At 33.5% G+C, this 27,133-nt stretch overlaps 1 protein-coding gene across 2 annotated transcripts; it reads right to left on the bottom strand.

The window, feature by feature from the left end:
* Nucleotides 1–5,876: 5,876 nt before the first annotated feature.
* On the bottom strand, nt 5,877–11,939 carry LOC125809044 (ADP-ribosylation factor). 2 transcript variants are annotated; one of them, XM_049488717.1, is made up of 7 exons: nt 11,805–11,939; nt 10,825–10,982; nt 10,318–10,388; nt 6,735–6,854; nt 6,500–6,618; nt 6,321–6,402; nt 5,877–6,230 (listed from the first exon to the last, which is right to left on the bottom strand). In XM_049488717.1, the coding sequence occupies exons 2-7, from the start codon at nt 10,970–10,972 to the stop codon at nt 6,225–6,227; spliced, it is 546 nt and encodes a 181-aa protein (XP_049344674.1). In that variant the 5' UTR covers nt 10,973–10,982; nt 11,805–11,939; the 3' UTR covers nt 5,877–6,224. The 2 variants fall into 2 exon arrangements, with proteins under 2 accessions (XP_049344674.1, XP_049344675.1); XM_049488718.1 differs by having other exon boundaries at nt 11,720–11,892.
* Nucleotides 11,940–27,133: the final 15,194 nt, after the last annotated feature.

Here is a 27,133-nt window from a genome sequence, read left to right as displayed (position 1 = left end):
TACTTTTCAACAAGAATGTCCTTTTTATCATATTTCAAGGATTTTATGGATGCTTCCATACTTAGTACTTTATGTGCTAATCCATTTCTTCTACATCTACTATGAGTGTAGGTTCCGGCCGTTGAGACGTATTCATTCCTTCAAGTGAAGCTTGGGTTGACTATTCCCTAGGCTTGGTGAGTCCTCAAGTTCGAGGACAAGATGATATTATTCTAGTTTCTATTGTACTTATTATATTGAGACTTTATTGATGTAAAGGGCTAAGTCCCAAACTTTTTATTCCTATGTTTTAGATGGTGAATGAGACAAGGTCTAGACTCTTATGATTTTCTTTATGAAAATGAAGTTTGACTTCGATTGTAAAAGTTTTAAATTTTCTGCTTCATTCTTATGGATTTATGTGTATGATTATGCTAAGGGATTATATGTGACCCCTTCGAGGTCAAGTACGTCGTGTTACGTCTACGGGGTACCCCTGGGTCGTAACAATTTCTGTTGAAACTGTGAGCGATTTCCATCGCCCGACTTAAGCTGAGCGTATTCATAGTTACCTGCTCTAGCCTTTTTGTTGTCCTTAGCCATTTATCTAAGCTTATCTCCCTCAAACTGCTGAGCGTGAGTCATTTGCCTGGAGTTGTCCATATCCCCTAAAAGCATAGCATTCCTGCACTTAGTCTTCACCAGATTATTATTTTCCTTTTCAGAATCTAAATTAGTAAATACTCAAAGTCGATTGTATAAAAAAATATTTCAATGTTATTTCAAAGATTTTTTTTCTTGTTCCAATGTATGAAGAATTTTATGTTTCGTGGTAACAATGATTTTTAGAGAATGCTTTTTAGAACTTTTCAGTAAATTGGACAAATCCCAAAAATTAAATGCAGTAATCTTACACTTGGAAAAATAGACGCACCATTTCAGCAATTTTGCATCATATTTTGATATTTATAGAAGAAGATTCAAAGACAGAGATGAGAAAGGTATGAAAGAGAGGAAGAAAGATGATAAACCTGTACGTGTTTTAATTTTAAAAAAAATCATTAATCATTAAATGTGTAAATATATTAATTAAAATAAAAAGAAAAATAAGTATTTCTAAAAATGAGTTGATTGTGTAATTTTCTTGTCCACCGTCAATGGATACTAATTAACTTATATCCAGTGACGGACTGACGGTGGACAAGAAAATTACACAATCAATTCATTTTTAGAAATACATATCAAAAAATTTAAAAATAAATCACATAATACTTATATTATTAAAAAAAAAAAAAAAAAAAATATATATATATATATATATATATATTATATGGTAACTTGGACTCTAAATTAATTATATGAGTTTGTTAAGAATTCTTACTTGACTTGTCAGAAGTGAGAAGGATTCTTTCATGCTTTCTTTGAAAAATATGCTACCAAATAGCAATAGAATCATTACAAAATAAAACAAAATAAAAAAAAATGAAAAATAACCCACGCACAATTCTATAATAAATAAAATTCTAATCCCTTAATTTACTCCATTTTGTTATTTACTTTCCACAAATATCTCAATTGTTATTTAATGTTTCTCTTTCATAACCTCAATATCATTCATTTTTCCATAGTTAATTCTGAAAAATATTTAAGAATTGATTGTTGTTTTTAATTATTTTGAATAAATATTTTTTTTTCTTCAGAATAGTTATGTTATAAATGATTGCATAGTGATTCAATTGTTAAGAATTTTTTAAAATGGTGTTATTTTTTCAATTATTAATTTTATTTTTATTAATTCCAACCATGTTGGTTTTGTTATGGTTTAAAACGAATAATTTCGAACAAAAAAGACGTAAATCAATTAACACAATGTTAATATATTAGAAAATATTTATTTTAAAAATATCAATATATTATATGATTTCACATTGAGGGTGAAATATGGTATAAGTTAGTATATTATATGATCTCTAATTGGTAGTATTTATTTCAATAAAAATTGTTATATTAAACGAAATCTTGTTGATATGATATATGGTATAAGTTAGTATATTATATAACCCTGAGGGGTAGCTCAGCTGGTAAAGGCCTGAGGACAAAGTCCTTCAGGTCGCCAGTTCGAGCCCCAACAGGGCCACTGGAGGCATTACAAACCGGCCGCGTCTCCAGGGCCCCGTGGAACTAACCGTGGTGCACCCGCCTTGAAACAGCGGGACCCGATGGGTACAGCTAGTCGGATTCGTAAAGCAACACCCGGAAACCACGGTTAAAAAAAAAAAAAGTTAGTATATTATATAGTGACTATATGATAGCATATATTTCAAGGAAAGTTGGAGTATATTATATGATATCATGTTGGTGTGATATATGGTATAAGTTACTATTTTATATGATGTCTATATGGTAGTATTTATTTCATGAAGGTTGGTATTTTATATGATACCATGTTGGTATGAAATATGGTATAAGTTAGTATATTATATGCTTACATTATCGAACCTTATACTTATTGTACACTGCAAGAAATTTGTACGTTTATATTGAGGTATATTGTTGGATTAAAATATGATATACTATTCTTACTAGATTGATGTCTGAATACCAACTTTTATACAATAACTAGGTAAATTATACGCGCTTCGCGCGGTGGTGAACTACGTCAATAATCTACTTCTGAACATTTGATAATATTAGTGTTTTCGAGTGGGTAAAGCCCCACGATAGCCCTATGATAAATTGTCAAGAATATTTTATTCAAAAATGAAATGAAATATTTTTTTAATCTTAAAATCAAAAAGATTTTAGTCAAATTGCTTATGCATTTTGTTATTAATTCTTCATTTTACTCTAGTTCTTCATTATCAAATTCTTTAGAAAAGATATGTAATTATTTCATTGTCTATATTTGTATTTTTAAAAAGTGGTACAAACATTTTATTCATCAATTGCGAGAGTTTTTCTCCTATTCAAGGCCTCTACATACAGAATCTAAATGTTATACATCTTATGTAATTAGTTGTGTACTTGATAAGTTAATTAAATATAAAAACACATCTCTTGGAGTTCAATGAAATAACGTATGTCACTCAAATAATTTGGATTAAATGATGTCTTGGCAAGTCCCTTATTCAAAACCATTCGCAATCGGTGGCACTACTTTGATAGACAAAAGGCATATTTTGTTGTTTATGTTTCGATCAATATGGTTAATACTTTAATTATTTGCGATTTTTAATCTAATATTTATAAGGAGATAAATATTTCTTTAAGATTTGATTAATATGGATTGATCCTACTTTGAGGGGTAATTCATTGATTCCAATTCGAAATTTGAACCCCAAACTTTTGATTAAGGTTGGGTACAATACTTACCATCCCATTACATTCCTTTTTTTATGTCACTAATCGATTGAATACCTCGAGAAGATAAAAGGTTGAATAACTAAAACTCTAAGGTAGTATGAAACCACCACAGCTTCTGAACACTCAAAAGTCCCTTCGTGGACATCCCATGGATCTTTTGGCCACTGAAAACTCTACAAAAATCAAAGCCATTCATTTCACAAGTTTAAGAATTCTAATCTACATGACACCAATAGTCTAATGATTACATCAAACTCTTGATTAACATATCTTTACTTCAACATAATGATCAAAATCATAAACATAAACAACAAAGTTTAAAACATGTATTCAAAATCAGCAATTAATAACAAAAGCATAAATTAATGACTGTAAAAAATCATACTACAATCTGTAACAATCGAATGAAACAGAAAGGAAAAATGGAGCCCATTGAATTCACATTGTCCCCGTAAGAAAATTATTTCCCTCTAGTACCCGAGTTTTAAAGAAATAGATCCTCTCAGGATAGAATGATTCTATTCAACAGTGTATTGATACAAAAATAACGGTGTCAGTGAGCCACTCAACAGGAGCAAAGTACATGAATATTTAATTGTGTAGAAGAAGAAGAAGTTCAGAATTTTCGTTGTTTTAAAATGAGAGGAAATCCCTCTATTTATAGACAACAAAGGGTGGTGTGAACAAATGCTTATTGTGCCTTATCGGAAAAGTCACAACTCTTTGGAAAAGTCACAACCTTTCATAAAAAGTCGCAACTTTTCATAAAAAGTCGCAACTTTTCATAAAAGTTGCAACTCTTCATAAAAGCCACAACTCTTCGTACAAGTCGCAACTCTTCGTAAAAGTCGCAACTCTTCATAAAATCACAACTCTTCATAAAAGGGAAGGCTAATTTTGGAAATAAATAAATTAAAAAGGAATCCTGGTTTGTGGTGGTGCCAAGTAGGCGGGCCTAGTGTTCTCTTTTATATATATATATACTAGTAAAATTATCCGTGCTTTGCGCTGAAATTTAATATCACAGAATTTATAAAATAATTCTTAAAACCTATCAGTCATTAAAACTAAAACACTATATTATCTTACATACAAGATTATGTAGTAACAAACATTAATAATTTAAAGAGAAATGAAAATTATTACATCTTATCATTTATCCTTAATGACATAAGTATAAATTAATGATTGTAAAAATACATACCAGGATATGTAACATAAGCAATGGTGTCAGTGAGTCACTCAATAGGAGCAAAGTACACAAATATTATATTGTGAAGACGAAAAAGAGGTTCAGAATTTTTGTTGTTTTAAAATGAGAGAAAACTCCTCTATTTATAGACAACAAAGGGTAGTGTTTATTGTGCCTTATCGAAAAAGTTACAACTATTTGGAAAAGTTACAACCCTTCGGAAAGGTCACATCCTTTCATAAAAGTCTCAACTCTTCGTAAAAGTCGCAACTCATCATTAAACTCATAACTTTTCATAAAAGTTACAACTCTTCATAAAAATCGCATTTTTTCATAAAAGTCACAACTTTTCATGAAAAGGGAAGGCTAGTTTTGAAAATAAATAAATTAAAAGGGAATCCTAGTTTGTGGTAAATAAAACAGTATTCCACGTTAAAAAAAAGGTGCACTAATTATATTGTTATTAATAAATTGTCATATTTGTAATTAAAATGTTAATGTTATAAATAAAAAAAATTAAAATAATATATGTAAATTATGGTCTTAAATAGTATAAATAAACAGTAACGAAGCAATGAGAGAAAACATATGAATAATATTCAAAATTAGGTGCCAACAATTATGAATCAATATCAAATCAGCCACCAAACACATAGTAACACTATTATATTTATTTAAACCTAACATCAACAAAAATAATTATAATAATATTTGTTAGCACAAAATTTGATAAAATAAGTAGAATTAATATTATTATTATTGCCCCACGAATAAAATAAATGTTCTAATGAGTAAAATGACAAAAGGAAAGGAGTGTCAAAATTGAGTATCATAATCCATACCATATGGTCGTTGTCGGTGATACGGCGGAAACTTGTGGCCCGGAATGACTTGTATCATGAATACAAAATAAAGGGACAAAAAACATATATGTCAATCAGATATATCCATACGAGACCCTAGATATTACCGAGAAATATGAGTTGGTGCACATAACGATATTTCAAGGTGGAACATTTCAATTGGACATGTACTTAAAGGATTGAGTGGACTTTCCAGTAGCTAATATATTGCCTTAGTTACCCATAAATAGTAGTTATATTCAGTTGAAAGACAGAAATTCTAGACAACACAAAAACAATATACTAATATTCTTGTGGTTCAAATTTTCTGTTCGTTTCTTATTCTTTACTAAGCCTTTGTTATCAAGTTTCATTGCATGTCCACCCTTGTTCTTCCATTTATGCATTTCTCGTCCCAAAGATGGAATAGATTTTCTAAAAGAAATAGGGCACACTAAGAAATAATCTTCAGTCGAAAACCGATAGGCCAATGAACAACGAACAGCAACTCAAGTGATATTCTTACTACTCGCAAAATTCCGATACTTACTATTGATCTGTATTACATTTTGTACACCCATTGCAACATCAGACACACAGGACAACAAAATGGTGCACACGGCTGCGCCAAGTTTCAAAACCAGATATATACTAAAATATCATTACATTGCCAATGTGCATCCAGCAATGTGGAAACTATCATGGTCTTTGACGATAAACCATAGAGAGTGAAGAAGGGCAAGACCTTCCCCAGAATTGTGAGCTGAACAGATATTTAAAATCTCGAGACAATGATGTTTATTTCTCCGGATATAGCAACACAAGAAGCATAGTACCACATCATTGCATTAGGCCTGAAATTGCACCAGAAGTTACAGGTAAGAGATTTTATTATTTTTTTTTAGAAAAGCTGAGTACTGTAATGATGCAGTTACTGCATATACCTTGCTGGCGATGTTGTTTGAAAGCCAATCCAGTCCCTCATATAGCCCTTCTCCAGAAGTAGCACATGTACTCTGGATATACCTGTGAGGGGGGGGGGGGGGGGGTCTTTAGATGCCAGCTTATCTAAGAGGCTAATTGACAGAAAAACGAACTTGATGTTGGTGCCCATATAAATTACCAGTGTCGTTGTCTGAGAGAATGAAGGCCAAGCTTGTCGGTGATTTCAGCCGCATTCATTGCATTTGGAAGATCTTGCTTGTTCGCAAAAACAAGCAACACAGCTTCTCTTAATTCATCCTGCAGAAAACGTATTCAGATATCAAGAACTGCTGTACCCCAAGGAGGTTAGACGGATATCCAGTTTAACATTTATCAAAGATATTTCTAACCAACTATAACAACATCACAATTACCTCATTTAACATCCTGTGAAGCTCATCCCTTGCCTCAACTACACGGTCTCTGTCATTGCTATCAACCACAAAGATGAGGCCCTGTGTGTTCTGGAAATAGTGCCTCCATAGAGGTCTAATCTGCAAGTGCAACACAAAAGATAACAGTAGAAACACAATTTTAGGCTTTTAGCTCTTCTGGAATCAGAAAGAAATATACCTTTAACTTTAAAACACATGAAACCCCCAACAGATCGTAGAAACGACAATTGAAAAGAACCAAGATAGGTACACTTATGGACAAGGTGCTATAGCCAATTCAAATACAAAAGAAATAACGTAAGTCCACTTATATCCATCAAGGGTCGTTTGGTTGCTGGTTAAGACTATTCATATACTAAAACTAGCATAGCAATATCATGCATGGTAGCTTTTAGTTGCTTTGTATAAAATCCAGCATACCAAGAACTGTGTTTGGTTATCATTTTACAATTCCACATAAATAAAACATGTATAAGTTGTGGGTCAAAATCTGAATTGTATAAAGCAGGGTAGAAGATTGAATAACTAACACAGGGATATTCTATTAAACATGAATAACTAGTACATTCATTATTACTAATACCTGCATAAGTCATAACTCTATTCAACAATCTAACGTTCCCTAAGTGCTCAACACACTGCCTCATACTCATCACTTTTGTAAATAATCAACAAACCACAGGTTACGCATAGGAAATTGTGCGACTGAAACTACAATTCTAAGCCAAAACCTGGGTCCACGGTAAAAAAATTCTTTTTTATCGTTGGACACCAGTTTCCATCTTAGCTTTATGTAACTGAAGTTCAGTATGATCAAGCTTTCACGACTGATGCCTCACTCAGACGGGGACTCTTACGAGATAACTTGTTGCCTGCTCTACGGGACACCAATTTATGCCTTAGCTATATGTAACTGACACCAGTTCAGGAACTATCTCCTCAGGCTAAGAGCAAGTTCTTGCAATTTGCTGCCTCCATGAGATCTCAAGGATGAAGAGATAACCAATGTTTACCATGCATCTCACTCTTGACCTTCCATTCAGGGTTAAGGGTGTAAACATGCCAGTTCCACATGTTTGGATCATACACAAGCTTGAGCATAGCTCATTAGCATGTGTTATGATCATCTTGAACAGAAATTCAACTTGGGTCGAACATGTATAGTTAAGCTTTACTTGTTGTGGATCAAACTAGAAAGACAAATATAAAGAGAAAAATCATTTGTGAGCTCGTTTTTGCTTCAATTTTTACTTTTCCTAGTTTGAAACAAAGACTATAGACCATTTTGAAAAGCTTGAACACAACAAATTAGATCTCTAAACAGGTCCAAATGAGCAAGCATATAATCAGCTCTATAATCTTTTTCATATTCCGCATCTCATTTTGATAAAATCTTTTTCACATCCCTTATGTCGTTTGGATAATCTTTTCATATGTTGTATCTCATTTGGTTGATATGAGAAGAGGGTTGGCCCCAAGGGATTTGGTCTAGTGGTGAGAGCACAACATGGGATGTTGGGGTTAGGGCGCATGTCACGGGTTCAAACCATACCATAAACGAACGCTTAGTATTTAAGAGGAGAAGGGCAAAGTTACGGCCAATTATTCAACCGAGTTCCGAACTGTGCACCACTGGCCCTTGAGATATTTTTGGTTGTCCGAAATAAATATGAGCAGAAGGGAGGTAAAGAGTGAGGAGGAGGGGGGTTGGAAGCAATGCCTAAGAGTCGGTAAGTAGCAGTTTTCCACGAAAAGACATGACAACAACGACATGAGGAGAACCGTGGAGAAATGAGCAACGAGCATGTTCTGTGTGGTTGTGTGATCTGTGTATAAAAAATGTGGAAAAAGAATGAAGCAAAAAAGTGTTCCTTATCAAAAAAAAAAAAGAAATGCTGATAGAGAATACATGACTTAAGCCAAAGCTGAGCAAGGATTTCTAACTATCAAATAATACTGGCTCAAGTTAAGTAAATGAGGTGGTGCTGCATTAAAAGCAGCCAAAGCCTAGCATTTTCAGCAAAGACTCGACTCGTTAACACGTCTAATTGAGTGGGAGAGTAAAATCCTTTCCTTCTAACGAATTACCATATCATTATTACCCTTCTCTTCTGACTTCTCACTTCAGGTCATACATTTTCCAACATAAATACATGGTCATAAATGCCTACATGCTCCAAATTCTAGAATGTTTCATACAGAGGCTACACTATAAGCTAACATGTCTCACACATGAAAACCCACAGAAAAGAGGATTTAACCAGTGCAGCAGGTGTTTTTTATGTTGAAAGTCATCCGAAACTTGCAGTCACCTTTATTTGCACTGCCCCATCACTGCTCAGCTTGTGGAGTTACAGTGGGTAATGCTACAGCAAACTAATAAGTCATTGAAGAATTGGAGCGGAAAAGGGTTGGCCGAGAGAAAAGAGGATTTGTGCAACATTAAACCAGCTACTGTTCAGTGCCTTGGTGGATTGTTTGGATTGAGAGAAAGAGAAGATGCTTTCAAGACATGGAAAACATACAGAAGTTGAAGTCAAATTATATTGTTTTTGGTGTAAGATGGAACAAGTAGATGATGTTAAATCTATTTTAGAGGGGTTTAAATCACCACAGGTTTAGAAGGATAATGTGTAAGACTCCCTACTTTGCTGCACATGTACTGCTTCAACAGCATACTCCCTTTCAGTTGTTTATTTACAAATTACCTAGCATGACCTCAAAACAAATGCTACCCTCGAAGCTTCTATGAAACCTTCTCTTAGCCTCACAAAACTCGCCTTCAAAGGTTATATTCCTATAGGTCTCATAGAACAATTCCTTATTTCCCAACTTATTTTCTAGGTTTTTGAGTCTCCCACAGCAAATGCATATTCATAGTATGGTAGAACAATTGTGTAACACATGATGTGTGGAGTAGGATGGGTTCGAACCATGCTGCAAACAGAAGTCTGGTATATTTAAGTAGAGAAAGTTAGAGGGATTGGCCCATTACCTACCAAGTCTCGGACGGTGTGCCACTATAGCACTCAGATTTCTTGGTTATCAAAAGAAACCAAAAAAATAAATTTAAAAAATCCAATGACAGTAGTTTATGAAAAGTCAAAAACATGTTTGCCACAAGATAATTTGCTATTCTTTAGAAGATAGAAGACATGAAACTAGCTAACTCAGTTCAGTATAGCATTGATCATGTTAGGTGTTGATAAAAGTATAGTCAACACCTGACCGTCCATAAGCTCATTAATTCCACATTAATAGAGGTATTCTCAGTAAATTAATATCAATGGGCCAAACTATGCTCAACTAGTTATGGAAGCTTATCAAAGTCAGAAAAGTATGTACTTCTTCATCAGATGAAAAAGTCTTACAAGAAAATCATGCAACCAACACAAATTTTCAGTGAAGGGAGAGAGTGACATAAAGGTTTCGCGTGCTAAAAAGCTTCTTCAGAGTTGATAAACTATTACCAGAAATTTGAGTCATGAAGAACTGACGTACTGCAAGACCCCAGGTAATATAAGACAAAACCAGTTAATCAGGGCATAAGAACTACTTGTACCTTGTCCTGACCACCAACATCCCACACAGTAAAGCTGATGTTTTTGTATTCAACAGTCTCCACATTGAAGCCTATCATTGAAATAGAAAATGGTTCAAATTACATGGCATGATCAAGAAATCTCTCCTAAGAACACCCATGATAAGCATTAGATTAAGATACAAAATTTATGGCTATAATAGCAATCTGCGAAAATTGTTTGATTCCCCAACATATCATCCCCATTCTCAGAGAATACAATATCTCCCATATTAGCACATGTAAATGCAAATAATGTCTAATAATTTTTCTAGAGTAAGCCAATCTTTGGAAGTACACCTATCAAATAACAGTAATCAATGGATAGACAAAACACATTCCTTTTGGCCATACAGATCAATATAAGCTTACTTTCAAGTAGCATACCCCATGATGAGTTAAATCTCTAAACATGCAAAATGGCGAATCAAAATAGGTAAAAGAAAAAGTAAAAGAAAACTAAAACAGATTCCACAGAATGAAGCTTACCAATGGTTGGGATAGTGGTAACAATTTCTCCCAACTTGAGCTTGTACAGAATTGTGGTTTTACCAGCAGCATCGAGACCAACCATAAGAATTCGCATTTCTTTCTTTGCAAAGAGGCGACTAAAGAGTTTAGTGAAAGACAGACCCATCTCCGTTAATCTGAAAAATAACATAAATACTTAATATGAGGGATGAAATCTAAGAAAGCAACTACTTTCCAAACAAAATAATTAGCATATGAATTATTTCCAGGCCAGAACCCTTTCCCCTGTCCTCGTCATTTCTGTATCAATACTTAACAAATCTCCAGTGTTGACGATACCCACCAACACCCATCAATTTCTTCTTAATATTATTAATATGGGGAAGAAGCAGACAAATTTTACCACTTTTTCTTTTTGATGACAAGAAAAACCCGCAGCCGCTATCCTTTGGGTGCACACACAGGGTAAAACTCATACTCCTATGCAATAGCTCGCAAGAGCTCGACCCAAAAGGCAAACCTCTTGCTTTCGAACTTGAGACCTCCAACTTGGAAGTGCCAAGACCAAACCACTAGTCATCCCTTGTTGGAAGTCCCAAGACTAAACCACTAGCCATCCCAAACTGTTAAATTTTTACCACTATAAACACACCATTTATGGTCACAACTTCAGAGGATATCAAAAACAATATTATTGTTACCCTCTGACACACTTTTCCATAATGATCCTGAACAAATGATGAGTTATGAAACATATAATGCTACATGTAAATGTAATAGTAGAGAGGAAGGAGCATCATTTAGTGGCTAAAATTCCTTCAAGGAAACAAAAAAATCACAGATAGAGCAGATATTACAATTTGAAAACGTTGTGATTTCGGAAAAAAAAAACAGAAACTAAGGTCCAAACCACCTTCAATTAGGAGAGTTTCAGTTGGGTAAAGAGATAGATCTGAGATGAGATATTCAAACAAAAAAAGGAAAAGCTGTGTGGTTACCGAAGATCGGCCGATGAGAGAGGATGAAATCAGTAGATCTCTATTGTCCAACAGCACCCACCACTCTCAAAATCTCTTTTGCTCGGTCACCGAAAAGGAGAGGAAGACAATTGTTGTGCTCATCCTGCTATTTATATATAATCTAAAGAGGGGAGCATGGATTCATGTGAACCCACGGCACCCCCTCTAGATACGCTCCTGTATTTATTTCCTTGCAGTTAAATTTTTTTTATTCACTGTGTGTCAGATATTCATATTAGAGTTCGATTAAATTTAAATTTGTGTCGAAAAATACCATACCAAGAAGCTCGAACACCAAATTTCTTAATTAAAAATAAAAAAATATTTATCACTTTATCACAATTCTATTAGTCCGTCAAGTGCTTCTGATTCCTTTATAACTTTGCGGTAATGCGCAGCACTTAAAACGAATTTATCCCCATTTTTTAGGGTAAAAAACAAGTTGTTGATAATAAAATAAAGGTAATATACTAAACTAAGAAGAAAATAAATTAAAATGTTATTACCTCTATTCATATTAGATGGATCTTATTAAAAATATTTGTTTTATATTCTTCCCTTCATTCATTTTTACTTATTACTTATACCTAAAATAGATTTTCATTTTTACTTGTCAGTATTGACATATCAAGAAAAGAAAATAATTCTTTTTCATGTTTTATCATCAGTATTAATTACTTATTTTTCAAAATATCATTTAATAGGGGATAGTTTGATAAAATACATCTATCAATAATATTTTCTTAATGTGTGTGCCAAATCAAAATGTGACTAGTTAAAGTGAACGGATGGAGTACTTGATTACTTATAAAATTAGGATAGAATTAATTATTTTATTCTCATTTTTCCCCTATAATTAATATGACTTTGGAAGTTTGAACGAATTTTAAAGATTCAAAGTTTCTTTTTTCAAGAGGCTAATTAATATGAATAAAGAGCAAAATAGTAAAGTTGATTAATCTATTAATAAATGTGTAATATAGAAAGTGTCCATCTAATATGGGACGGAGGGAATAAGTAAATTATTTTTCTTTTCACTTACTTTTACCTTATTTTTTGTTACAAGAAGAGGGATATAGTTATTTTCTAAATGTGTGTATATACTTGGATATCAGGTAAATTATATGAATATGTATTTGTCATGTATATTGTATATATTTGAGCAGGGTTGTCTTAACCCCTAGGCCACTAAAACCATCGCTTGGGGCCCCATATATTTTGGATCCCCCATTTTTAAAAAACAATTACTTATATATATTATTATTATTTAAAAAAAGTATATGTACTATGAGTGCTATGATTTCTACTAAAGAAATTGCTTATGACTTGAATATAAATATGGTTTTCGTAAGAAACAATTTGATGAAAATATGAATAACGAAATCACTAAGTCCCTCGAAGAATCTTTAGAGTTGATTACGTTATATATATAGAGTAGATCAAACTATTTTTTCACTTTAAAATAGATTTGAACCAATTGAAGCATATAAAAATATTTTTGATTTCTTATTTAGTGGTAAAATATTGAGATTACTAGAGGATGAATTTTTTAAAAAAATATTGTCTTAACCTTGAACTTTCTTTAACACATACTAGTTATTCTGAATTGATGGTTTAGATTTATTTTTTGAAGTAAAAGTGTTAAAGATAAATAATACAAGTAGAAGATAAATGATGTAATGAAAATATTCAATCCAATAAAAGATTTGATTCTTTTCCAAGTACACATATTGTGTTAACAGTTCTTATAACCGTTGCCTCAACCAAATTTTTCTTTGTTCGAAATTAAAATTGATTAAATCTTCTTTAAGATCAACAATGTCTCAAGATAGATTGAATGAATTAACTATATTATCATTTGAAAAGGAATTATTAAAATAAATTGATTATAAAACAATACTTAATGACTTTGCATCTGAAATAGCTAGAAAAGTATACTTTAAATAAAAGCATATAATGAAAAAAAAATTAGGGCCCCTTTCTTAAATTTCGCTTTAGGCCTCCAATGTTATTGAGTCGACCCTGTACTTGAGCACCAAGTATATTATATGGATAGCTAGTTTACAACACATAATATATTGTGTATATTTATCTTACAACACTACGTATATTGTGTGTATATGTATATTACAACACAAAATATATTATTTGTACATTTGTGTTACAACACAAAATATATTTATGTGGACATTCATTTTACAATACTCCCTATTGGATGTCCATGTAAAAACAATAGTGAAAGAAATAATATAGTCATATGCTAGGTTTGTTGACTCATTAAAAAAAATTCCCAAGGAAATTCAGTGGGATAAAATCCAATTAAGAAAAAAGAGTGTAGCGTGTATTTACTCCCCCGATGAAGACATCACTTAACAACTCGAAGACAACCCATTCTAATACTTAGCATAGTTTTGACATATCTATGTAGTTTCTTGAAGATATCTACAGGTTTTTTGAAACTGGCTTATTCTTTATTCTTCTTTAATCATTATCGAAAGGGAGGATGACACTTAGTAAAGCTGTCAATATGGGTTGACCCACTTCATTCGGGCTAACTCATATAGGCTTTGAGTTTTAACAGGTCAGGCCGAGCTAGCCCATTTTTTGTGTGGCCAAAAAATGGTAGGTCCAGCCCACAAGTATGTGGGCTACGGACTTTGTCAGACTAGCCCTTTTTTCTTAAAAATATATTATTTTATAATTTTTTAAATTAAATTATAATTCGAAAATATCATCATAAATATCGACAATATAATATTGCATGGTGTTAGTGTTACTACTTGTTAATCAAATACACAAATAAAATTATTTTTATAATATTTATTAAGTTTGATTTCAAGTAAAAGCATAAATAGCTAAATAGAAATATTATCATAATTATTTTTCAATGATCATAATAAAACACAAAAACTATGACAATATTCCATAGTCTATCACCTATGTAGTGATTCCCTACAAATTTTAGGGAATTTTTTATTTTATGCAGTACATATTTTATAAACATAATTTGTATTTAAATTGTAATATTTTAAACTTTAAACAGATTTTGAGTTTAGACTCTTGTTATTTTTAATAGGGAAACTTACATAAATATACTATATTAAGAAAATATTTACCATTTATAGCAATAACATTTTCTTTCACTTGATCACTTTTAATATATTTATAATACAATTTTAATACATATTATAGAGAACAATTTATAAAGCACATATAATACAAGTTTTATTGGTGAATAATACATTTATCACACATTTTAATACACTTATAATACAATGTGTCAATTTCTTACCAAACAAGCATAATATATTTTAAAACAATTATAATACATATATATTGCATACATAATTCACTTTTAATACATATTGCAGATTTATCATAGTATTGCTACATATTGCTATAAATGATAATAAATAAAAAGTATTGCTAAAATTCGTAATTATTTATTAAAAGGTACATACTAAAGTAATTTTTCCTTTTTATTAATACTCTATTTTTATTTTTTATTTTTATTTATTTTTTATTTGGCCCACAGGCCGACCCTATACATGTTTCTAAGCCCCGCAAATCGACAAGCTTATTCAGGCCGAATAAAAAATTATTTTCTTAAATGAGCTTAAAAAATCGTAGTCCAACCCTATCAAATCACGGGTTAAGTTAGGCCGGCCCAACGGGCCTAGCCCATATTAACGGCTCTAACACTTAGGAATAGGTATTGGTGTAATATACCACAATAGAATAAATTATAGTTAAAAATAAAATAATAATTATAAATAATCATTTAGGCTGAGGTGCGGATATTTTGCCCTCTTTAAGGAGATTCAAGTTCAGTACGACATAATCTACACTGATCCAGCAGTATCACTCTGGACTTATCCCCTCCAGGATACATAGCTCAATAACGCCGTACAACTCAAGTAACCCCGTAATAGTTGAAGAGCCCAAAGCTCCACTAAAAGAATACCTTTGTTCAACATATAAATATTCTCTTTTATATAGTGAATATAGTTGAAGACTTAGAATATTTTTTTTGTCTCAACTCTCTCTTTCACTACTATACACTACAATATTATTTCACATTTTTCATATTTCTTTTTTTACCCCACTTCACAAAGGAAGAAACACCACTATTTACAGATAGGAATAAGCTATATATAAATATAAAGCTAGATATAGAAAAGGTGATGTGGCACCTTTCTATGACCAGCATTTGGATTTTTCTTCTTTTTTTCTTTTTTTTGACATTATTTTATTTTTAATTGCATTTTTATTTCATTTCTGCTACTAATTAAATGACTACTAATAAAAACTTCATAAAATTCAATTAAACATAAGATTGCAGTAAATGCCCAATTGAATATGATTGCAGGCCACATTGTGTCATTCATTCATTAACCTTGAAGGATTTATGAAAATAAATAGATAACAATAAAGATGAGAACATGGGGAAAAAATGTAACGTAAAAGAGAAATTAGAAAAGGGCTTTAGAAATGGGTTAAATAGTATTAATGATTATTATCAAAAAGAATTTATCATTCTACAATTAATGCATATAATACTCATTTATTTATAATTACACTCAAATCCGTTAGTATTTTTTATATGTTATGTTATTAATTTTTTTTAATACTAATGAAAATCATTTACACTTCATAACATTCTTCCTTTTTCATTCAATAGTTTTCTTCTCAAATCTTCATTGTAGTTACTAATTCACTCCTTCATTTGAGACTCTTTTTCCAGAAAAAAAAAAAAGTTCTTTTTGATTGGATCGGTTGCCACGTTCAGGCATAAACATGGGATCGGTTGCCACGCTCCGTCATAAATATGGAATCAGTTGTCACGTTCCGACATAAGCATTGGATCGGGTACCACGTTCCGGTATGCTAACAGTTTGGGTGTGGGTTCCATGAGAGGACCATTGAATTAGGTTCCATTAGAGGACCATTGAATTGTGTTGTGTATCTACTTGTGATTATTACGTTCATATCTAATGATGATTGATATTGGAAGACTGTATGTTGCTCTAAATTGATAACCAATGTGTATTTATTGAGAACGTGTGATGCTACATTGATCCTGAAAAGATGACTAATATAGTATATGTTCGGTATATGTTTGTTTTATAATGTTGTGGTTACTTGCATGTGTTTCTCTTGTTGGGATAGCCGCGTGATCCTACCAGTACACTATGGTTGCGTACTGATACTACACTTGCTTGTTCTTTGTTGAGTACAGGGCATAGGCGGCTATTCATAGACCTCAGCTAAGAGACTATTCAGCGTGACCTGATTCAAGTGTGAGCCAGCTCTTTCAGGCTGCCATGGATCTTTCTTGTTTAAGTCCACTCTTTTCGGACTTTGACTTTTGTTTAAGGTGTTGTTTAGTTTCGGGGTTGTCCCCCTTGTTCTTAGACTTGTCGTTAGTAGAGTTTTGGTACATTGACTTTCAGGTTCTAGGGGTTGTTTTTCCACATTAGTTTGGTTAGTTAATTGTTTAAACCTTGGAGTTTATGGGTACTCCATTTTTATAGTCATTTAAACATGCTTTCGTATCTTTAAATGTCTTGGTTTTCATAAAATTTGTTTGTTTTGGTTGTAGTAATGGTTCTTCCACCGAAGGGTTTGTGTGGGTGCTAATCACGACGGTTTGGATCATGATAAAATTTGTATCAGAGCCATAGGTTCGTTGATCTAATTGTACCAAAACGAGTCTAGTAGACTCTTGCAGAACGGTACGATAACGTCATTAGTTTTCTTCGAGAGGCTATAGGACTTTAGGAAAAACTCACCAATTTTTACTCCGTGGTATGACTTGAATCCAATTGGTATCTGGGTGATACAAATTGGTATCTTTTCTCATTTACTCTATGGTCCAAGCTAGAGCAACAACAACGGTAACACCATCTCTAGCAAGAGAGGATGTGAATAGACTACCGACATGTGAATAGGGTCACCATTCAGAACAAGTATCCATTACCTCGGATAGATGACCCTTTTGACCAATTGCAAGGTGCATCAATTTTCTCTAAGATTGATTTAAGGTTTGGTTACCATCAGTTAAAGGTTGAGATGGTTAAGAATTGGGTTCGACCAAGTTCTATGATTGAAATTATCAGTTTTGTGGGGCTCGCTAGCTACTATTGTCGCTTGTGGTATGATTTGAGTCCAATTGGTATCTCAACGAAGTGAACTAGATGTCGTAGTCCAGACTAAAGAGACACAAGCAAGTTAATTGGAACTGAGAAGGTTCTAATTGGTATAAGGCCTTAGGGGCCGTATAAGGAATAGATGATCAGTATTGGTCGTTTATGGAACAACTAATTAAAGAATTTGGACTTGTCTGCATTTTGTAACTACTTGAGTGTCGTGAAACTTGTTGTGAAAAGAAAGTCATCACGAGAGTAGGTGCAAGGGTCTAGATAAATTACGATGTTGTTCGTAAGCAAGAAATTTGAACGTGCGTTGTGACCAACTGATAACTGTGTGAGAGTTTGGGTGTATCCTGGGATATGTGTGTGGTAGTGTTGAAACGATGAAAGGATTCTAAAGTGCGTACTTCGTTGGGTTGACTCAGGGTAGGCAACGATTATCCTAGCTAAGGGGATTGAGTACTCTAAAAATGTTTGTGTTGAACCTTTGGGGGAAATTGGGAAAGAAAAGAACCCCAGAAAAATTATTGGCGGGGATTCTGATTCCGTTGCATTACCATTTCCCCGGCCTCCACGGCCTGACTGATTTCCTCTTCATATTCCGAGGTTCTCCACAATTTTAACACACCTTATGACTTATATTCAATTGTTGAACACTTAATTAGATCACGATGGTTAGTTCAGGTACTATTCAGGGTCCATAATTGTGACTAGGGGAAAACATAGGAGACATGGCTGAGATTCTATCTCGCCCTATCCTGCTCTGGCGGGAGAAATCCCGTACTGGCGGTCTCACCTTGGCGGGAAAATCCCGCCCCAACGGCCATAACGGAAACAGAATCCCCGCTAACAATTTTTTTGGGGTTCTTTTCTTTCCCAATTTCCCCCAAAGGTTCAACACAAACATTTTTAGAGTACTCAATCCCCTTAGCTAGGATAATCGTTGCCTACCTCGAGTCAACCCAACGAAGTACGCACTTTAGAATCTTTTTACATCGTTTCAACATTACCACACTCATATCCCAGGATACACCCAAACTCTCACACAATTATCAGTTAGTCACAACGCACGTCCAGATTTCTCTCTTACGAACAATATCATAATTTATCTAGACCCTTGCACCTACTCTCGTGATGACTTTCTTTTAACAACAAGTTTCATGACACTCAAGCAGTTACAACTTGTAGACAAGTCCAAATTCTTTAATTAGTCGTTCCATAAACGACCATTGCCGATCATCTATGCCTCATACGGCCCCTAAGGCCAGATACCAATTGGAACCTTCTCAGTTTCAATTAACTTGCTTGTGTCTCTTCAGTTGGGGACTACGACATCTAGTTCACTTCGTTGAGATACCAATTGGACTCAAATCATACCACAATCGACAATAGTAGCTAGCGAGACCCACAAACTGCTAATTTCAATCATAGAACTTGGTCGAACCCAATTCTTAACCGTCTCAACCTTTAACTGATGGTAACCAAACCTTAAATCAATCTTAGAGAAAACTGATGCACCTTGCAATTGGTCAAAAGGGTTATCTATCCGAGGTAATGGATATTTGTTCTGAATGGTGACCCTATTCACATGTTGGTAGTCTATTCACATCCTCTCTTGCTAGAGATAGTGTTATCGTTGTTGTTGCTCTAGCTCGGACCATAGAGTAAAGGAGGAAAGATACCAATTTGTATCACCCAGATACCAATTGGATTCAAGTCATAGCATGAATGAGTAAAAAGAAGTGTGTTTTTCCTAAAGTCTTATATCCTCTCGAAGTAAAGTAAGGACGTCATCGTACCGTTCCGCAGGAATCTACTAGACTCGTTTTGGTACAATGAGATCAACGAACCTAGGGCTCTAATACCAATTTTATCACCACCCAAACCGTCGTGATTGGCACCCACACAAACCATTCGGTAGAAGAACCATTACTACAACCAAAACAAATAAATTTTATGAAAACCAAGACATTTAAAGATACAAAATCATGTTTAAATGACTATAAAAATGGAGTCCAATAAACTCCAAGGTTTAAAAAATTAACTAACCAAACTAATGAGAAAAAACAACCCCTAGAACCTGAAAGTCAATGTACCAAAACTCTACTAACGACAAGTCTAAGAACAAGGGGGACAACCCCGAAACTAAAAAAACACCTTAAACAAAAGTCAAAGTCCGAAAAGAGTGGACTTAAACAAGAAAGATCCATGGTAGCCTAAAAGAACTAGCTCACCCTTGAATCCGGTCACGCTCAATAGTCACTTAGCTGAGGTCTATCAATAGCCGCCTGAAAATGCCCTGTACTCAACAAAGAACAAGCAAGTGTAGTATCAGTACGCAACCACAGTGTACTGGTAGGATCACTTGGCTATCCCAATAAGTGAAACACATGCAAGTAACCACAACATTATAAAACAGGCATATACCGAACATATACTATATTAGTCATCTTTTCAGGATCAATGTAGCATCACACGTTCTCAATAATACACATTGGTTATCAATTTAGAGCAACATACAGTCTTCCAATATCAATCATCATTAGATATGAACGTGTAACACCCCGTATCCAAAAATAGAGATTTCAGATTTCTGGTGTTACAGGTGGCACTCACGGACACCATCCACGGACCGTAGATGGACTCACGGTCCGTCCTGCAGGTCTGTGGTTCGTGACAGAAAACTTCCCCAGAACTCAGTCATAAAATTTGGCTAAGTGTTGACCCACGGCCGGACTTACGGTCCGTAAGTCAGGTCACGGACCGTAGTTCGTGTTCGTGGATCGATGCCCCAAAAGCCCAGCTTCAGTCCCGAACTACGGTTGACCAGCACGGACCGTCATTCGATCCACGGTCCGTAGGTCTGACCGTAGATGAGGATCAACAGCCAATTAGATGAAAAATATTGATAGGTCAACTTCAGATGGTCATAACTTTTATCACAAAACGAATTATGTGTCCCATAACCTATGGTTAGATAGATAATTGAATTATCTTTCCAACTCCACCAAATTTGCTAAATTCCGACCTCCCAGTAAAAAGTTATGCCCGTTTTAGTGAAGCCCTGTTGGGCATACTCGACTTACGGACCCAATCGACGGACCGTCGATTGATTGACGGACTGTCAGTCCATTCCGTCAGTCACTCCGACAGCAGTTAATTCAGGGGTCTTTTGGTCTTTTCCTATTTCGTTTAACCCCTAAGATACGTCGTTTAGACCCTAAATCATGAGGTTTTAATTAGTTTAAGCCTAGAAACATAACTAGAACTTACCTAAGTCAAATCATTAATCAAACTTAGAAGAATTAGAACGCTAAAAGGAGAAAAGAAGTCAAGAACCCTAGTTCAAGAACGCAGCAAGTTTCCTTCAGTTCCAGCCCCGAAATCGAAAGATTTCTCCGTGGAATTCGTCACCAGGTATGTGGGATTTCACTAGTGGGTTCCTTTCGCCCATTAGGTCCCTAGAATTCAGTCAGATTCTTGATTCCATGATTATGAACAGACCTAGGGTTTCTAGAATTTGAACATATCATCATGAATTAATTATTTAAATGTTCCAAATCAGATTATCATGTTATTGCTCAGTTTATCGTATGAATTTCAGAACCCTAGCTATGTATTTCTTTAGTTCTTGAATTACACATGCTAGGTCAGATATTTCAGTATTCAGTTTTACATGCCTCAGTTTATGAATGCATCATTATCAGATTAGTTGTTGCATTCTCAGTTTGCATGTTCAGTTTCGAGCTATCCAGTATTTACAGAAATTCAGTCATAACTAGCTAACCACTTAATTCATTAGGAGTAGCATAATACCGAGTTGGACTAGGGTTTCAGCGTACCCATATAGTCCCAGAACTACGAGCCACGTAGGTGTAAGTCCCCTCTGTGGGCAACATCAGTTTAGTGATCATGCCAGCATGCCTCTATACCTCTGGCAGGGTATATTGGGTCCTCTCGATGGGGCGTATACATCGGACTCCACATTTAGCTCATGTGGTTTTATGTCGGTTATTAGTAGCTCCCACAGTTCAGTCAGACTCTATTGCATTGACCACATTTACAGTTCATTCAGTATTCAGTCAACATGTTATAAATTGGTCCTTGCATTCAGTTAGCTCAGCCTTCAGTATCTATATCATGTTCAGATTATTTCATTGCTTTATTGCTTTGTTCAGTTATATGTTATTTCAGCTTTACTCTATCCTGCATGCTCAGTACCTTTCAAGTACTGACGCATACGTGCGCTACATCTTCTCGTGATGTAGGTTCAGGTTCTCAGTATCCAGATCACGCTTAGATCGGTTCCCAGTCTTCAGTTCAGCAGCACCAGTGGTGAGTCCTCATTCTTCGAGGACTGGTGACATGTTTATCTTTATCGCTTTTAGTCTTTAGTTTCAGTTTTTCTAGACCTAGTTGGGGCATGTCCCAACATTTCTAGTCAGTTTAGAGGCTTATTTCAGACATAGTTAGATTCAGCTTAGTATCTTGAGTTTGATATTTCTTTTGTATTAAACTCTCAGATTTGATATATTCAGTTATAGTATATGGGTATTCCCCATCTTTTCAGATTTATTTATGAATTAGCTTCCGCATCAGTTTATTATCTTTAGTATGCTCATGATCATGCCAGCAGGGTTAGCTTGGGATCACTTGTGGTCCTAGGTCCCGTGTCCGCGTCTTGGGGGTAGCTCGGGGCGTGACAGAACGTAATCATCACAAGTAGATACACAACACAATTCAATGGTCCTCTCATGGAACCCAATTCAATGGTCCTCTCATGGAACCCACACCCAAACTGTTAGCATATCGGAACATGGTACCCAATCCAATGTTTATGCCGAAACGTGACAACCGATCCCATATTTATGTCAGAACGTGGCAACCGATCCCATGTTTATGCCGGAACGTGGCAATCGATCCAATCAAAAAACCACAATCACAATCACAATGTATATTCTCACAATCATACAACAAGAGATGATTCATGGCATACAATTATTCAATTATCCTCATTTACGATTAGGGTGATCAATAATGCAACATTCACAAACATACATGCATTATAATGAGCAATTACAAACATATATCACACCAACATGAAATCACAATCAGCTTGAATCCCCTAAGGCACTTGAATCTTTCCTTTCGGATTCTTCCCGCTTGTTCGTGGTCTAAACATATACAATTAACGCAAGGATCAACAATCAAACATCTAATTATCCGGTTTATAACAAACCCAATAACCCTAGACCAACCCAAGATCCCAATACCCAAATTAAGGCCTTTTCCACCATTAACTTCAGATCAAAACCTTTCCCATCGATAATTACCCATGAATTTATATTCTACAGATTGAAAAATGATTTGGGGAGTTAAAACCTTACCTTTACCCTCAAGAATGGTGGAAAACTGTCAAGAAAGCACCTGGGGTCGTTCCTTAGCTCTCAAAGTTGAAAAGTGCAGAATAAAATATTTTAGGGTTTTTTATTTTTGACTTAAGTCGCGTCTATCCCGCTATGGCGGGACCCAACCCGCCACAGCTTCCCCGCCCTGGCGGCACTAATCCTGTTTTGGAGGCTTGCACGGAAACAATGAATAAATTTAAGAATTCCAAACTCCCATTTGACAACACACATTCATCCCATGACACTCAAAAAATACCCAATCACGCTAAGATCAGTTTCGAGAGTTCTACTCACCCGAATTCAATTCTGTAAAGTCGTACGGGTTCCTTAACGTCTTAGTTATCCACTCATGTAATCAAATTTATTAATAGATCTCTCATTTGTTAGCATATTTCCCTAGACCTCATTGACTCTAATTTCGTTCAAATTTGGACTAGGCTAGGAAATCTCAAGTTACTATGAAAAGGTTTTCTTGCCCCAATTCTTTCCCCATTGGCTTTTCCATAACGATGGAAATCGGGTCGTTACAATAGTGGATCTATAAAAATAAGTAAATGACGCAACAATTAAAATTTCATTACTCTAAAGAGTATTTAAGTTAGGAAAATGGTCTGAAATATATCCGAACTTTGCCCGAAAGTGTTGTAGACCCTGGCTAATCCAAGTGGCTTGTTTGACAAACATTAGCGACAAAAATATCGTAAATTGGTCCGTAGGCATCGCGACAAGTCCTCTGTCCTACTACAGGTGTTGCGACAACCTTTACCAAGTCCGAACAATCCCAAACTTTGGGCAGGACCTATTACCCCTGCACTATTTAATAATGTATTTTAAAGATATATAAGTGCCTAGATGTACAAGTTACTATTTATAATGATTCTATATTTATGTTGTCCACGTGGGCACATATATATCTTTAAAATATACTGTTAAATAATGTAGGGGGTAATAGGTCCTGCCCAAAGTTTGAGATTGTTACAACAATTTCGGTCAAAGTTCGGATATATTTCAAACCTTTTTCCCTTTTAAGTTATGTCTAATCAACTTTGACAATCTATCTATAGTAAACTATGTTGGCAATCATGGAATATATATATATATATATATATATATATATATATATATATATATATAACCTTAAAAGTATGAACTCCTAACTTGAATGTTAAATTACTATAATATTCCTAACTTAGGTTGTGACTTTTTCGATGAGTTGTGACTTTTTTCAAAGGATTGTGATTTTTCGATGAGTTGTGACTTTCCAATGAGTTGTGACTTTTCCATGGAGTTGTGACTTTTCCAAAGGTTTGTGACTTGTCGGAATGTTCATGACTTTTCAGATAAAACACAAAAAACTCTTGTTCATACTACTCTTTGTTGACTATAAATAGAGGGGTTTCCTATCATTTTTCAAACACTATTTTTTTTAATCTTCTACTCTTCTTCTTCTTGCATTTTAAAAAAAAGTCGTGGGATTTATTGACGTTGAGTGAGTTCAAAGTTTAGCGGAATATGAGGTACCGCTATTCTGATGAAGTAAATCGTTCTATCCTAAGATTTTATACTCCATAACATCAAGTACTTGAGGAAAATAATTTTGATGATATAATAATAATTTTTTTTACTTAATATATACATTAGTATGTAATGTTCCAATATATGAAGTTAACATGATGTAGTCTAAATTCATTTGTTTTTGTTAACAATTTTTCTTGTGATGTAGATATATGCTTCTGAATAACGTTTTCCAAAATTATTAGACTTCTTAATAGTTAGATAATTGTCACGATTTGTGTTTTTGATGCTCAAGACAAAAAAATGACTTTATTTATCAATTCGACTTATGTGATTTAGATTGTCAAGAAGTTTGCTACAAAATAGTTATTACTATATAAATATTTTCCTTTTGTTTTTACTTATTTACTATTTCTTAAAATTTGAGTATTTTAGATAAAGAAAAGTTCACATGACTTGTAATAATGTCAGTTGAAGTTTGTATTAGTTTAATTTTTATTATTTATTTAGTAACTAATTTTAATGAGAGAAATATTTTCATTAATGCACGAATGTATTATAAAGCTAACAACATCTTCTAACTTCAAAAAAAAAAAATTATAATGTTTTGAGTTCTTTTTTTTAGAAAAAAAAACACACAACAAATGTGAAAATATGTGAATATATATGAATCATTTAAATTTATCATTTACAGAATAAATTTTATATTTAGTAATATGGAATAAATATTTTCATTTTGTCCCTACACTAAATTAAAATCTAATAACTATAAAACAAAATAGTAACATTAATTAAAAGTCCTATTTATTTATGTTAGTATAAAATTTATTAGAAATTCAACTATTGCACACTAATTTTTTAGTTATAACATTATAAATTCTCTTAGTCATTACTAAAAATTGCAAATGTTATTCACCCTCTTTTACATTCTTTAGCTATAATATGATGGATTTTCATAGTTATTACATTAATTATTTATATCTTTCATCTTTCCTTATATTAATCTTTGACCAATTATTTTTCATATTATTATACCGCCCCTATATATGTGATAACATGTTGTTGTTATTTTTCCTTAGACGAATCATGCTTAGTTGAATAAATTGAAAATCGTTTACAAGTATATGAACTATATCTTTGTTAGGTGTAAGATAAACAAGTGATTATATATATGATTTCACAAATATAATATATTCTTTAATTTTAATTTTTAGTTTTTTAGTAAAATAAAAAAGGAAACCTTTCTTAGTTAACTATAGACAATCAGATAACTATCTATGATTTATGTACACAGTCAATCGAGAAGTTAAATATGAGAGCCAACAACAAGAACATCATCTATTATGTTATAACTTATAAAATAAAAATTAATGTGTACAAAAAATAGTTCTAAAAAATAAAATTTGGTTGTTGTTTTAACATGTTCATATGACATTTAAACAATTTAATATGGAATACACGTGCAAAACACATCTGGTTAGATGACAAGAAAATGCACAACAAATATTGTCTATAAGGTAATATTAGTGAGATACGACTAATATACAAGATTGAACCTCATCAAATTGAAATAAATATATACATTATTGCATTTAACTAATAAAAGTTTTCATTCATCATCTTCATAGGTTCGCATGAATAAAAGATATATATGACGATCCACATTGAGCATTCATAAAATAATCTGCAATATTATTTTGTGCCAAACTTATTATTTAAATCTTCGATTAAATAAGCAATACTATTTACTATAACATATATTTTCTGAATTGGTAATCACGTGTAACACACTTGTCGAAAAACTAGTTACCTTAAAAGCATGAACTGTTAACTTGAATGTTAAATTACTATAATATCCCTAACTTAGGTTGTGAATTTTTCGATTAGTTGTGACTTTTTCCAAAGGATTGTGATTTTTCGATGAGTTGTGACTTTTTCAGTAAGTTGTGACTTTTCCAAAGAGTAGTGACTTTTGCAATAGTTGTGACTTTTCCAAAGAATTGTGACTTTTTTTCAATAAGGTTGACTTTTCCAAAGAGTTGTGACTTTTTCAAAGTGTTGTCACTTCTCGGAAATGTCATGATTTTCCAGATAAGACACAAAAAAATTTGTTCATACTACCCTTTGTTACTATAAATAGAGGGACTTCCTCTCATTTTCCAACCACAGTTTTTTCTAATCTTCTATTCTTCATCTTGCATTTTAATTTTGTTTGTATAATTTATTGTCCTTG

Source organism: Solanum verrucosum, unplaced genomic scaffold (genome assembly GCF_900185275.1).
Source record: "Solanum verrucosum unplaced genomic scaffold, falcon-dt-bn FXZP01000296.1, whole genome shotgun sequence".
In the NCBI taxonomy this organism is placed as follows: Eukaryota; Viridiplantae; Streptophyta; class Magnoliopsida; order Solanales; family Solanaceae; genus Solanum; species Solanum verrucosum.
Note: the sequence above shows the minus strand (reverse complement) of the source record. Positions and strands in the feature narration are given on the sequence as shown.